The following is a 14,933-nucleotide window of genomic DNA, read 5'->3' as shown; positions in this document are numbered from 1 at the left end:
GTTGTCCGATTTTTTTTATTGGTCATAGGCAGTGCATGTTACTTACATGTAAAATGAGAGTAACACATTAGTTTTGCTATTTATTATTTTGGAAAATAAAAAATTTGCTCTTCATATTTGTTAGTTGTGATGTCTTCGACACGATAATACTGAAAAAACATTTTTTAATATTGATTTTCATAGCTTGGGTTCGAAAGGGTTAATACTTTACATAATTTTTATGTCAATGTGTGCCTTAATCTATTTTTAAAATTATCTACTTAAAATTAAATAGTTTATTTTTCCTTTTTTTTTTATATTGTTTTTTTTTTTTTAGTTAATTCGTTATTATTAAAAATTTATATGGACCAGTCTTATTTCGATACATGTTTTTTTTTTTTTAAATAATTTTCTATTGTTTTTTATGACAACATGTTTTTGATATACAATTTATTCTGTGTGTGTTTGTTTTTATTTTATAATATCTCCTAAATTGTCCGTTTCGATGCGATGATGTGCTGATATCTTTTTTTGATTGTATATAAATATATTTTTTTTAAATTTATTTAAATTTATTTTATTGGTTTTATTTTTTAGACACAACTCTCGGGGCCGGGCAATGTGTCCGTGATAATGTGATTTCGATTTGAGTTCGTTTTACTCGTTATCGATGAGGATGTTGAGGGATTGACCAATGATTTAGGCAAAGTGCCTGTTTGCGCTGGATTGCTGAGATTATAATCGATTATACTACTCGCCGATAGGTAATCGGCCAAGGAGAGTTCGGTTTGCTTGTGATGGCTTCCTATGCTATTGGGAAGGGAAGGCTGATTGCTGACGCCACAACTGCTATTTAGGGTGCTATTGCTCCCACTGCCCGGGCCGCTGCCGATCCCGCTGCCACTGCAATTTGTGAAATTGATTGCATTGCTGAGCGGGTGTTCGTAGCGTGCACTGATGTCGTGACGGGAATTCTGGAGATTGGTTGGGCCACAGACAATATTGTCAGGAAGTGGTTTGATGGGAAGCGCATCGTAGAGGAGTTGTTGATTTTGGTAGGCTTTTCGTGCTTCGGCTGTCAGTTTGAGGGTATTTTGGCGACTAGATGCGGTACTGTGTTCATCAACATCATTATAGCTCATAGCTTGAGGATCCTATTAAAAAAAAAAAATTAATAAATTTGTCATCTTTCCATGAGAAAAAAAGAAAAATCAATCAAATACTCACATAGTCTGCGGGTGTGAAATTCGGCTTGCCTATGCACAATGCATTCGGTCGATTGCCCATCGGCGAGGATGTCGCACTTCCAGTTTTTTGTGCACTCAAAATGTCTGGTTGTTTTTCAATACCCTGTTTTAGTGTATAGGCAACGACAAGCCTTTGATGTCCAGCTCCAGTCTCCAATGGTGCAGTCACTGTGACGTCCATTCCTATAAAAGTAATTAAAAACAATTGGAAAACTTTGGGTTAGAGATTGGTTCACATACAACACACACACACGGTTACGTACCTAAATGTTTATCTTTGTCGTCACACATACTACGACTACCTTGTTCTCTACGTTTTCGTACCGCAACCACAACAACAAAGAGCACTCCAATGCCAACAGTGAATAAAGTTCCGGTTAGTAAAGCAGCCAAAGGTAGTATTGATAGACCCATTCGACCATCTGAAATTAAAGATTAAATCATGATGATTGATTTCTTGTCATGTATGGTTATAGGTTGTAACTAAATACAAGTGGTTTGATTGAAGACCAAAAAGAAGAAGAATTTTTTAATGATTTGCTTAGGGCACAATATAAAAAGTTGTCCTTTGAAATTTTTATTTTATTTTTTTTTTTAGTAATATCCCACCTCCCAAAACGAAGAAAAATAGACCCCATTTGTACGATTTTAGGTTTCGGTTGAATTTACATTTGCGTAAGCTTTTTGTTGTATACGTTACATATGGACCTTAGGGTGGACTTGTAGGACAAACTGATTTCGAATTCTCAACATTTTTGGTTTTTACTAAACTTTATTAGGTATTTGATAATATCGCAAATAAAAAAGGTGGCGTAAACAACGAACCTAGAAATCCGAATTCAAGGTCGGTTTGGTCTCATCAGATCCAGATTTTGAGTTAAATGCAAAATATAGGTTTTACTAATAAAGTAGATAAAGTTTCCAAAATGTGTGTTGACATATTCATAAGCACTTTTGAGCTAACATAATAAGGCTCTTTTAAACAAAAGAGCTGAACAGCGAACTTTATTTTTTTCTTATTTTTGTATAGGGGAGAGTGGGGCAGTTTTGAACACTTTTTGCTTTCACTACTGCTTGAACGAAATATGTTCGTTTTCTTGATCTGTAAAGTTTACTAACATTGAACAGTAACATTGAACTTCGATTTCAAAGAACATTTGGTTAGTTAAACAAATTATTTATATTGAATTTTGATGTTTTAAAAATATAGGCTCTTATGTTCAAAAGTGCCCCATGTATGGGGTAGTTTTGAACATGGAAGGGGCACTTTTGAACAGCAGTATTAGTTTCGTTGTAATGAATAAATAATACTTATCTTTTTATTAGTTTTTTAATAAGAACATACAAAAACTCCAAATTGATTATTATATCATATTCAATTAACCAACAGATAATAAAAACTCAGAAGAAATAACATTAAAGTTTAAACTATAGATATCAGTTTATCACATTTATAAGTTCAAAAGAAAAACAAAAACCAAGAAAAATTCATTTAAAATATATCTTAGAAAAATGGTATTCATACCATTTATGCTTTTGAGAGTAAAATAGATTTATTTTCAATATACATATAGATATATTTCTAGACATTAAATCCAAATGTTAACAAAGCGGATGTTCTTCATGTAGCAGGAGCATTAATTGGTGTAGGTAGCTTGACTTTAATTTCTATAACGCTTAAGCGGTATATAATCGAGTTCTCATCGAGAACAGTCTAGCAGAACTTGAAGAATTCATGCATTTTTTTAAATTATCAATTATGTTGTACATATTCCCATTTTTTCTTTAATTTTGCTCACAAATGCTAGTTTCATTATTTTTTTTTTTATAAGAACATTACGATTTATTAAATAAAACACATTCAAGTGTCCTTAAAATGTCTGGTTTTGAACATGTTCAAAAGTGCCCCACCATACTTGTTCAAAACTGCCCCAACTGTGTCAACGACATAAAATGTTGAATAAATATTTAACATTAATATATTCATTCAAAAATTCACCGTCAATTAGTTTAAAATTTATTAACCATTTATGGATATCGTGTTGACGGGTTCAAATATCGAAATACTTCTAAAAAAGATTGATATACTAAAATTTTATATGCAGTGTTCAAATGTACCCCGTGTTCAAAACCGCCCCACGCTCCCCTATGTATTTGATTTTAACTTAAAGCTAGCAACTAAAATTTTGTCGTTGTTCCCAAACTAGAACACTAGAATTTTTAGCATAGATTTTTTTGCAAAAAAAATAATATACATAGAAAAGTATAAAATAATAAAAAATCATTCATAATAAAAAAAAATTTCGAATAAGGAAAAATCATCAAAAGATTTTATGCAAAAAATTTAAGTTGTAAGATGCTTTAAGGAGAAAAGAGGTGGTTGTGGGAACATTTTCTATAGTATTTTATTTTTATTTGAATAGGATAACCATCCTAGTAGGCTTACATTATCTTAAATAATTTTATTCTTTGTAACTGTTAACAAAAGCCTTTGGATTATTTTTGACAAAAAAACAAAGAATGATAAAGTTAGTGATGTGACAATTTTTCCTTCATAATAGGGCTGCCAAAAAAGAATTTCCCATTTTAAAAGCTATACTATATATCAAGTTATGCATTCGTACAAAAAAAATAGTTGATATTACATTTTTCAATCTGTCTGTCTGTCTGTCTGTATAAGGAGATACAGCCTAAACGGATGGACCGATTAATGTCAAACTTGGTATGTAGCGTTATTTAGTGACTCTCCAGAGGAGTTTTTGGAATTAATTTTGTTGGGCCAAAAATAACGGTACTTGTCATATACCGATTTCAGTAAAATTGAAATGTCTCGAAAAGGGCTCCAACGATTTTGTTTAAAAAATTCAAATGTTAGTTTTAAGCTAAGGTCTATGTTTCAATGAAAAAATTTTGTTTTGAAAATCATTATTAACGGTACCTGCCATAGAACCGTTTTTTTTTTTTCAAATCCTATTATCTCCGAAACTGCTTATTCGATTTCAAGGAAACTTTTTGTGAAGAAAAATTTATATAATTTAAATATGAACCAAAAATAAAATTTCCAAAGAAGTAATTTTTGGATTTAAAAAAAAAAAATAAACAAATATTTTTTGAAAAATCAAATTTTCGAAAACAGGACATTGAATTTTTTTGAAATTTCGTTTTTAGATGCTGATTAGTGATTGCTACAAAATGGAATACCAATTTTATTTTATTATAAAAAATTAGTTTTTTAAAAAACGACTCTAACGATTTTGAAAATTTTTTTTCTACAAATGCATGTTAATATATCAATCAAAACTGCATACTTGTTTTGGAGGGAAATTTAATTTCAGATTTTATTTTATTTTTTTTTTTCAAAACGAATTTTATTTTTTTCCAAATTTCTATATAAAAAGTCTTAAAAATTAAAGCAACTTTAACTCTAAGAGCAAGTTCGTGCGACCCAGTCGTGCATTTTATTTAAATCCGGTATCAACTTATCTATTATTTTAATCTAATTATAACCCCTTCCCTTATGATCTAAGTAACTCTCCGACTAAGATGAAAGGTGTGTTTTTTTTAGGAAATATAGGGAAAATTTGCAATAAGTCCCAAAAAAATAAATTATATGAATTAGAGTGGTCCAAAAAATATTTTTTATATAGATATAGCCAATTGATAAACTCGTTCTACTTAAGTTAAGTTTCAAGAAGCTATCTTTAGTGCAAGAGGAAGCTGATAACAAATCAATGTTAAGGTTTTGTATGTACCTAATATTGATATTATTGAATAGAATTTTTCAATATCGATCATATAAGATAAGAGGCTGAAAATTCAACTGTATGATGTTGACAGGATGTGGAACAAAAAACAAGGGGGTAGCCCGATCACTTTTTGAATATTATATTTTTCCTTAATGAATAGGTACTCTTAGGAATTTTACTAAGAAACTTTAATTTTGCCATAGAATTTACATATAAGCTATAATATGAAATCCCCTCGCTCTCCTTGCCTTAATTGGGTCCCCTAAACTGTTTTTAAATACAACGCCTTAGGCTTTAACTTTTATAAAAGTGAAACATATGACATCTCAATGAAAGTTTTAATTTATGTTTGTGACATAAAACTTATTCCTATACCTTCAATTTTTCTTAACTCCCCATTCCATAATATACCTGTCTTTAACAACCCCCCTTCTACCCCAACTACCCTTAAAAACAAAAATCTTTTATTAATTTCAAATGAAAACTTAATTTGTATCACTTGAAGTTTTTTTTTTTTTTTTTGAAAAGAACTTGTCTTTTTGACACAACTTCTGTACAAATCAATAAAAATTCTTATTCAAAACTTTTCCCCAAAAACTCAATTGAAAATAAATAAATAATTGAATAATAAAGAATAAAAAAAAAAATCTCACAAACAACAAAGTAAACTCAAACCCAATCATCATCGCATCTATACAAACAAACAACGCAGAGCGCGCGCGACAGCACCTACTTAGACACTTAGAGAGTTTTGAAACTTTTACGTTGAACTTGGGGAGTAGTCGTCGTCGATGTTGGATCTTGGGGGACCCAATATATTTCGTATTTCTCTCTCTCTCGGATAACGACCAAATCAAAAAAGTTATAATCGGAAAACAAAGAACCAGCCAAAGAGCCGCGAAGCCACCATCACCATCATCATCTCCCAACCACCAACCCAACCAAACCAAAGTCGAAGAGAGACGAAATCGAGGTGTTTCAGATTTATAATTATTGAATTAACTATAACCGATTATGGATTCGATGGGGGTTGGGGGAGGAAAAAAGTAGGGGGAAGTGTAAAACTTCCATCGAAAACGAATGAAAATTAAATTCGAAGAGGCAGCGGCAGAACTACCTCATCCCAACAAGCCGGTCCATGTCCTTATGCCAAAAGAAACCACCCCTTGCAGTCCTTGGCTTAGCTGAGTACCTACATATAACGACTCGAATAATTTTGTGGAATATTAGTTGGAGTATCATAAGATGTTTGCGACGAGGACGGTGTGTGATGGTGATTGAGGGTAGTGGAGGTGGGTGGTATGCGGCGTGGCGCTGCGTTGCGTGGAGCAGCTGCCGACTGGAAATGATTTTTTAATTAGGCAACTTAAATAATCCGCACCTGTGACGCACGGTGGAGGAGGCTTCTCGCGTTGCTGTCGTTGGGTTGTATTTTTTTGTAGACGACTTTGAAGTGCCCACATTATATGAAAGAGGGTTTTAAGAGTTTAGTCCCTTTTTTGATGAAGCCTTTAAGTGCACGAGCAAATGTGGTGTGTATTATGGAAAATACGGTGATTTAAGTTTCTTTTTTTTTTTTGTGTGCCATTTTTTTTTTTTTTTTTTTATATTTAAAATCCGTCCTCTGTGTTCTTGGTATTTCCTCCATAATTAGCTGGATTAAATTTGTATATGTGTGTGTGAGTATATGTTTTTTTTTTTTTTCTTATAATTTTATATAACGGATTTGGATACTAATCTGGTAGCGCTTTTGAGCTGAGCCCCAAACAGCCGTAATCAATTAAGAATGAAAAATTAATTTTCCGAATAATGAAAAATTAATTTGCAACAAATTTTGACAGCTACAGGTGGTTGGGTTATTTTTTTGTATTTTTAATGTTTAATTTATTTATTTTTATAATATTTTTTTTACTATATGAAAAATCTACCATAGCACGTTTTGATCGTCAACGACACGGCAACAGTGTTGCGTTTGGTGAAATTGATATTCATTGCTTTTTTATGGGTTAATGGGGATGACTTTTTTGCTCTTTAAGGGATGATATGACATGTAGAGGAAGGTATACTTGATATCATCGATTCTTTTTTTTTTAATGAATCGCATATTGGTGTTATTAAGTTAAGTTCAGAATTTATGGTTGGTATACGATGGAGGAGTTTAAAAGCACGATGCTAAAGTTTTAAGAGACTTTTAAAAATTATAATCAATTACATTAAAAATAATTTTTTTTTTTTTTATGTTTCAACGTTTCTAGAGTGTAGCTACGTATGGAAATAAAACCATATTAAGGATACAAGAGTTTTAACTGGCTTCTTTACTTTTTATTTTGAAATACACTTTTCAAGGTTTAAATTAAGTTTTTTTTTATAGGAGAGTTAATTTAAGATTTTTTTTTAATATTTGTTAAATTTGATTTGAGTTTTTTACCTGAAAGGGACAAAAATTGAAATTGGGCCATACTTCATTAATACTTTCAAAGACTAAGAAACTATCACACGGTTTATTAAGTGAACAAATTTTGGCTATCACTGTTTTCCTATACAACTGAGTACGAAGACGGTTTAATTTTAACTTAAATAGACATGAAACACACAATTTTGTTTGATGTTTTAAATTCCAAACAAAAGACGAAAATAACTAAATATTTAAAATAATTTAAGGAATGTAGGCTAGCAAAATATGGTAAATATACTCAATTAAAAAAAAAACACAAACACAAAACAAATAAATTGCACGACTGGGGTAGCACGTACTTGCTCTTATGCTTAAAGTAACTCTAATGTTCAAGCGTTTTATTCAAGAAATTCAAAATTTGATATTTTGAAGAAATTTCATAAGTAGTGTAAAAAAATAAAATCTGTTTTTATAATTAATAAAACACCTAGTCTAAGAGCCGGCAGCATATTTTGGCAGTTTTGATATAACCGAAATTCGAGTGTGCACATATCTAGATATGCACCACAGTATGTCAACGGAACAAGTCTGGCAGTGATCTTTTTCAGCTTTCCTTTGCCAGACGCATCCAAAGTGCAGCAAAAAATCAATTTTTGGCGTTTTGGTATAACCGAATAAATGATACACCAAAAAATCATAAAAAATCCCCTGATTTCGAATCTGTGGGTACCGCAAGTTTCTTTTTCAGCTTTCCCCCCGCCAGACCGCTTTAAAGCATTTTTAAGTGCATTTTTCTAATAAAAAACCTAATTACTTATTTTCTGTTAGATATAACCGTATGATGGTAACAAATTAATATTCTATGTCTATTCCTGGTCTTGAAAATATAAGTTTTAGCCAGCTATTTTTCAGCCTTCCCTCTGCCAGACGCATCCAAAGTGCAGTCAAAAATCAACTTTTGGCGTTTTTCTAGGTTTTGCCCCAATAAATGATACACCAAAAAATCATAAGAAATCCCCTGATTTCAAAAATGTGGGTACCGCAAGTTTCTTTTTTAGCTTTCCCCACGCCAGACCGCTTTAAAGCATTTTTAAGTGCATTTTTCTAATAAAAAACCTAATTACTTATTTTCTGTTAGATATAACCGTATGATGGTAACAAATTAATATTCTATGTCTATTCCTGGTCTTGAAAATATAAGTTTTAGCCAGCTATTTTTCAGCCTTCCCTCTGCCAGACGCATCCAAAGTGCAGTCAAAAATCAACTTTTGGCGTTTTTCTAGGTTTTGCCCCAATAAATGATACACCAAAAAATCATAAGAAATCCCCTGATTTCAAAAATGTGGGTACCGCAAGTTTCTTTTTTAGCTTTCCCCACGCCAGACCGCTTTAAAGCATTTTTAAGTGCATTTTTCTAATAAAAAACCTAATTACTTATTTTCTGTTAGATATAACCGTATGATGGTAACAAATTAATATTCTATGTCTATTCCTGGTCTTGAAAATATAAGTTTTAGCCAGCTATTTTTCAGCCTTCCCTCTGCCAGACGCATCCAAAGTGCAGTCAAAAATCAACTTTTGGCGTTTTTCTAGGTTTTGCCCCAATAAATGATACACCAAAAAATCATAAGAAATCCCCTGATTTCAAAAATGTGGGTACCGCAAGTTTCTTTTTTAGCTTTCCCCACGCCAGACCGCTTTAAAGCCTTTTTAAGTGCATTTTTCTAATAAAAAACCTAATTACTTATTTTCTGTTAGATATAACCGTATGATGGTAACAAATTAATATTCTATGTCTATTCCTGGTCTTGAAAATATAAGTTTTAGCCAGCTATTTTTCAGCCTTCCCTCTGCCAGACGCATCCAAAGTGCAGTCAAAAATCAACTTTTGGCGTTTTTCTAGGTATTACCCCAATAAATGATACACCAAAAAATCATAAAAAATCCCCTGATTTCGAATCTGTGGGTACCGCAAGTTTCTTTTTCAGCTTTCCCCCCGCCAGACCGCTTTAAAGCATTTTTAAGTGCATTTTTCTAATAAAAAACCTAATTACTTATTTTCTGTTAGATATAACCGTATGATGGTAACAAATTAATATTCTATGTCTATTCCTGGTCTTGAAAATATAAGTTTTAGCCAGCTATTTTTCAGCCTTCCCTCTGCCAGACGCATCCAAAGTGCAGTCAAAAATCAACTTTTGGCGTTTTTCTAGGTTTTGCCCCAATAAATGATACACCAAAAAATCATAAGAAATCCCCTGATTTCAAAAATGTGGGTACCGCAAGTTTCTTTTTTAGCTTTCCCCACGCCAGACCGCTTTAAAGCATTTTTAAGTGCATTTTTCTAATAAAAAACCTAATTACTTATTTTCTGTTAGATATAACCGTATGATGGTAACAAATTAATATTCTATGTCTATTCCTGGTCTTGAAAATATAAGTTTTAGCCAGCTATTTTTCAGCCTTCCCTCTGCCAGACGCATCCAAAGTGCAGTCAAAAATCAACTTTTGGCGTTTTTCTAGGTTTTGCCCCAATAAATGATACACCAAAAAATCATAAGAAATCCCCTGATTTCAAAAATGTGGGTACCGCAAGTTTCTTTTTTAGCTTTCCCCACGCCAGACCGCTTTAAAGCATTTTTAAGTGCATTTTTCTAATAAAAAACCTAATTACTTATTTTCTGTTAGATATAACCGTATGATGGTAACAAATTAATATTCTATGTCTATTCCTGGTCTTGAAAATATAAGTTTTAGCCAGCTATTTTTCAGCCTTCCCTCTGCCAGACGCATCCAAAGTGCAGTCAAAAATCAACTTTTGGCGTTTTTCTAGGTATTACCCCAATAAATGATACACCAAAAAATCATAAAAAATCCCCTGATTTCGAATCTGTGGGTACCGCAAGTTTCTTTTTCAGCTTTCCCCCCGCCAGACCGCTTTAAAGCATTTTTAAGTGCATTTTTCTAATAAAAAACCTAATTACTTATTTTCTGTTAGATATAACCGTATGATGGTAACAAATTAATATTCTATGTCTATTCCTGGTCTTGAAAATATAAGTTTTAGCCAGCTATTTTTCAGCCTTCCCTCTGCCAGACGCATCCAAAGTGCAGTCAAAAATCAACTTTTGGCGTTTTTCTAGGTTTTGCCCCAATAAATGATACACCAAAAAATCATAAGAAATCCCCTGATTTCAAAAATGTGGGTACCGCAAGTTTCTTTTTTAGCTTTCCCCACGCCAGACCGCTTTAAAGCATTTTTAAGTGCATTTTTCTAATAAAAAACCTAATTACTTATTTTCTGTTAGATATAACCGTATGATGGTAACAAATTAATATTCTATGTCTATTCCTGGTCTTGAAAATATAAGTTTTAGCCAGCTATTTTTCAGCCTTCCCTCTGCCAGACGCATCCAAAGTGCAGTCAAAAATCAACTTTTGGCGTTTTTCTAGGTATTACCCCAATAAATGATACACCAAAAAATCATAAAAAATCCCCTGATTTCAAAAATGTGGGTACCGCAAGTTTCTTTTTCAGCTTTCCCCCCGCCAGACCGCTTTAAAGCATTTTTAAGTGCATTTTTCTAATAAAAAACCTAATACCTTATTTTCTGTTGGGTATAACCGTATGATGGTAATAAATTAAAATTCTATGTCTATTCCTGGTTTAGAAAATATAAGTTTAAGCCAGATATTTTTTAGCCTTCCCTCTGCCAGACGCCCTTAAAGGTTTCCCAAACAGGTTTTTCCATAGAAAAAACACCTAGTTTCTGTTTTTTTCTTATAAAATTGAAATAATATTTTTTTGTTTAGAGTAACCATATGATGGCCAAATATTAACTTTCTCTGCCTTTTCCTGATTTAGAAAATGTAAGTTTAAGCCAGTTTTGTTTCAGCCTACCCTCTGCCAGGCGCCCTAAAAGGTATCTCAATAGTACGGGAAAGTTAGATTTTGCTATATGGGGCATGGGGGTCTGGGAAAAAATCCGAAATGCATTTTGACTTCAGGGCTCGAAAGGCATAAAGACACGAGTCGTAAACCAAATTTTTTTCAATCGCACTAAGAGTCATTTGGCCGCCATTTTTTTTTTAAATACAAATTTTAGTTTTTCATATAACTCGCGTATTTTTGAACCTACAAAAAAAACAATGTACGACAAACTTGAAATAATTTAATTTTCTACAATATATGTTAAATAACATTTTTCGATTATCCCTTTGGTTTAAAAGTTAGGGTGTTTTTTTTTTTAAACACGTCAACAAGTGATTTTCTTATTTTTGTCATATCTCTTTTACTTGAGCGTTTTTTTTTTAATTTGTTCGTTGTAAAAGTTGTAGATCTTTTAATTACCTTCATTTGTTACAATATTGGTTTTTCGATTTGACAGACCGTTTTCGATCTGTAGGCAAAAAACTTCAAAAAATTGCAATTTTTTGTATAGGGACAAACAAAATGATTCTTGGTGCGGTTGTACAAAATGTGATTTTAGACTCTTTCGATTCCTGGGTTTATGCTCTTTTAATCCCTGAAGACAAAATGCATTTCGGTTTTTTTTTCCCAGACCCCCATGCCCCATATAGCAAAATCTAACTTTCCCGTACTATTGAGATACCTTTTAGGGCGTCTGGCAGAGGGTAGGCTGAAACAAAACTGGCTTAAACTTACATTTTCTAAATCAGGAAAAGGCAGAGAAAGTTAATATTTGGCCATCATATGGTTACTCTAAACAAAAAAATATTATTTCAATTTTATAAGAAAAAAACAGAAACTAGGTGTTTTTTCTATGGAAAAACCTGTTTGGGAAACCTTTAAGGGCGTCTGGCAGAGGGAAAGCTGAAAAATATCTGGCTTAAACTTATATTTTCTAAACCAGGAATAGACATAGAATTTTAATTTATTACCATCATACGGTTATACCCAACAGAAAATAAGCTATTAGGTTTTTTATTAGAAAAATGCACTTAAAAATGCTTTAAAGCGGTCTGGCGGGGGGAAAGCTGAAAAAGAAACTTGCGGTACCCACATTTTTGTAATCAGGGGATTTTTTATGATTTTTTGGTGTATCATTTATTGGGGTAATACCTAGAAAAACGCCAAAAGTTGATTTTTGACTGCACTTTGGATGCGTCTGGCAGAGGGAAGGCTGAAAAATAGCTGGCTAAAACTTATATTTTCTAGACCAGGAATAGACATAGAATATTAATTTGTTACCATCATACGGTTATACCTAACAGAAAATAAGTAATTAGGTTTTTTATTAGAAAAATGCACTTAAAAATGCTTTAAAGCGGTCTGGCGGGGGGAAAGCTGAAAAAGAAACTTGCGGTATACACAGATTCGAAATCAGGGGATTTTTTATGATTTTTTGGTGTATCATTTATTTGGTTATACCAAAACGCCAAAAATTGATTTTTTGCTGCACTTTGGATGCGTCTGGCAAGGGAAAGCTGAAAAAGATCACTGCCAGACTTGTTCCGTTGACATACTGTGGTGCATATCTAGATATGTGCAAACTCGAATTTCGGTTATATCAAAACTGCCAAAATATGCTGTCGGCTCTCGGTCTAACCGTTTTAAATAATCTTATACAAAAACGAAGTATGCCATTTTATTTCTTGTATATAAAGGTTTTTTTAGAAAAAAAATTTCGAAAATTGTTGGAGTCGTTTTTTAAAAAAATAATTTTTTATATATAAAATTTTTCTAAAATTTTTCAAAAAAAAAGTTGGTACCCCATTTTGAAGAAATAATTAATTTACACAAAAAAAACGTAATTTCAAAATTTTTCGTGAACTCATTTTTAAAAAATTGATTTTTCGAAAAAAAACTTTGAAATATTTTTTAAAAATCCAAAAATGTGTTTTTTGAAAATTTTCTTTAATTTTAATATTATTTCTACTAAAACATTTTTGTATAAAAAATTTCGTTGAAATCGGGTGAGTCTTGTACGAGATATTTAGAAATTAAAAAAACCGTTCTATGGCAGGTACCGTTTATAACGGTACAAAAAATATTTTTTTTATTTAAAAAATTGGTTTTTATGTGTAATACTACACACAAAAATTTTAATCAATATCTTTGGAGCGGTTTTTGAAAAAAATTAACTTTTGTATTTCCGTTATATGGCAGGTACCGTTAGTTTTGGTCATAAAAATAAAATTTCAATTTCCCCTATAGGGAATCACCCAAAACTGCTTAATACCAAGTTTGAAGAAAATCACTTCACTCGTTTAGGCTCCAGCTCTAGATAGAGACGGACACACAGACAGACAGAATTGCCGGACCCACTTTTTTGGCATTCTCCATTATCGTAATGTCACGTAAAATAGTTATCTCGAGTTAAATTTTTTTAAGAATCCTAAACTTGTCCTATAGTACCTATGTATATCGCAAGTAAAAAGTACGATCCCGTTCCTAAGAAATGTGAATCTTTTTTACCATAAAATGTATCATGGGAACGCTGATTGATTTATCAGCTTTGGGAAGGGATTATTAAACCACACAAAATAATTGCTGGTGTGCCCCAGGGTTCCGTTCTGTGTCCGAATCTTTTTTTTAATTTTTAATTAATGCATTTCCATTACAATTTACAAATTAAAAAAAAAAAATATCTAGGAATTGCAAATGAAAAAAAAAAAAAAATTATTAAAAAAAAATATTTAATGGGACTGAAAATATGTATTTGAATTTTAAAAAATATTTATTGGAACTAAAAACATTTTGCTTAAAAATAAAAAATTGGCATTGCACATGACAAAAATTGCATTGAAAGTAAAATTTTTGATACAAACAAAAAATATTTTGCTTTAAAAATTAAAAAGTATTGCAATGAAAAATTTTCTGCATTGAAAAAAAAAATATATATATTTGTTGAATTTCTAACAATTTTGGCAATTTGGCCTTATGTAAGCTTCAATATTTTAGTTGAAATAGGTAGATGTTGAAATATCCAAAATTTTAAGAAATTTGAAGAATATTAAAAAAATATATACCTAGATACTTTGTGCATTGAATTTGTATTGAATTTTTTTGCCAATGCATAAAATTTTGTATTTGCAATAAATTTTTGTTTTAGTGCAAAATATTTGTAAATTCTATTTTCAATGCATTTTTGTAATTGCAATAACATTTTTTTTTTAAATGCAAGATATTTTTAGTTGCAATGTTTATTATTGTTATTAAATTAATCAACCATGCTCCAAAATCGATAGACCTTTTTTACCACTTCTCATAGATTTGAAAAAAAAAAAAAAAAAAAAAAATGGCCAGTCAAGCTAATACATTCATTATTAAATCGTTCGATATATTAAAGAGTATAAAGGCTTGACAAAAATTAAGAATTAAAAACGAACTTGAATGAAAAATTCTTCCCCAGTTATGCGACGCACGGTTACTTTTTCATTATGGAACCATAATACACATATTTTTTCAGCTAAAATTTTCTGTAAAAATTTTTTTTGAGATACCACATCTTTTTTATTTAAAACCGTAGGAAAACAAGATATAATATCTATGCAAATCTTTCGTTGCCAAGGAAAATTTGACTGACGGTTTCTCATTGTCCT

The 14,933-nt window shown here is 31.4% G+C and overlaps 1 protein-coding gene across 4 annotated transcripts in view; it reads right to left on the bottom strand.

Annotated features, from left to right (window-relative positions):
• Positions 1-441: 441 nt before the first annotated feature.
• Positions 442-14,933, bottom strand: part of LOC129913564 (uncharacterized) — a 410,935-nt gene continuing 396,443 nt past the window's right edge. For all 4 annotated transcript variants that reach the window (XM_055992304.1, XM_055992307.1, XM_055992306.1 and 1 more), the window contains 3 exons: positions 1,490-1,648; positions 1,207-1,409; positions 442-1,133 (listed from right to left, as the gene is read on the bottom strand). In XM_055992304.1, the coding sequence (XP_055848279.1) occupies positions 573-1,133; positions 1,207-1,409; positions 1,490-1,648 (923 nt within the window). In that variant the 3' untranslated portion in view covers positions 442-572. The remainder of the gene's footprint in view (positions 1,134-1,206; positions 1,410-1,489; positions 1,649-14,933) is intronic.

This window comes from Episyrphus balteatus, chromosome 3 (assembly GCF_945859705.1).
Source record: "Episyrphus balteatus chromosome 3, idEpiBalt1.1, whole genome shotgun sequence".
Lineage (NCBI taxonomy): Eukaryota > Metazoa > Arthropoda > Insecta > Diptera > Syrphidae > Episyrphus > Episyrphus balteatus.
Note: the sequence above shows the minus strand (reverse complement) of the source record. Positions and strands in the feature narration are given on the sequence as shown.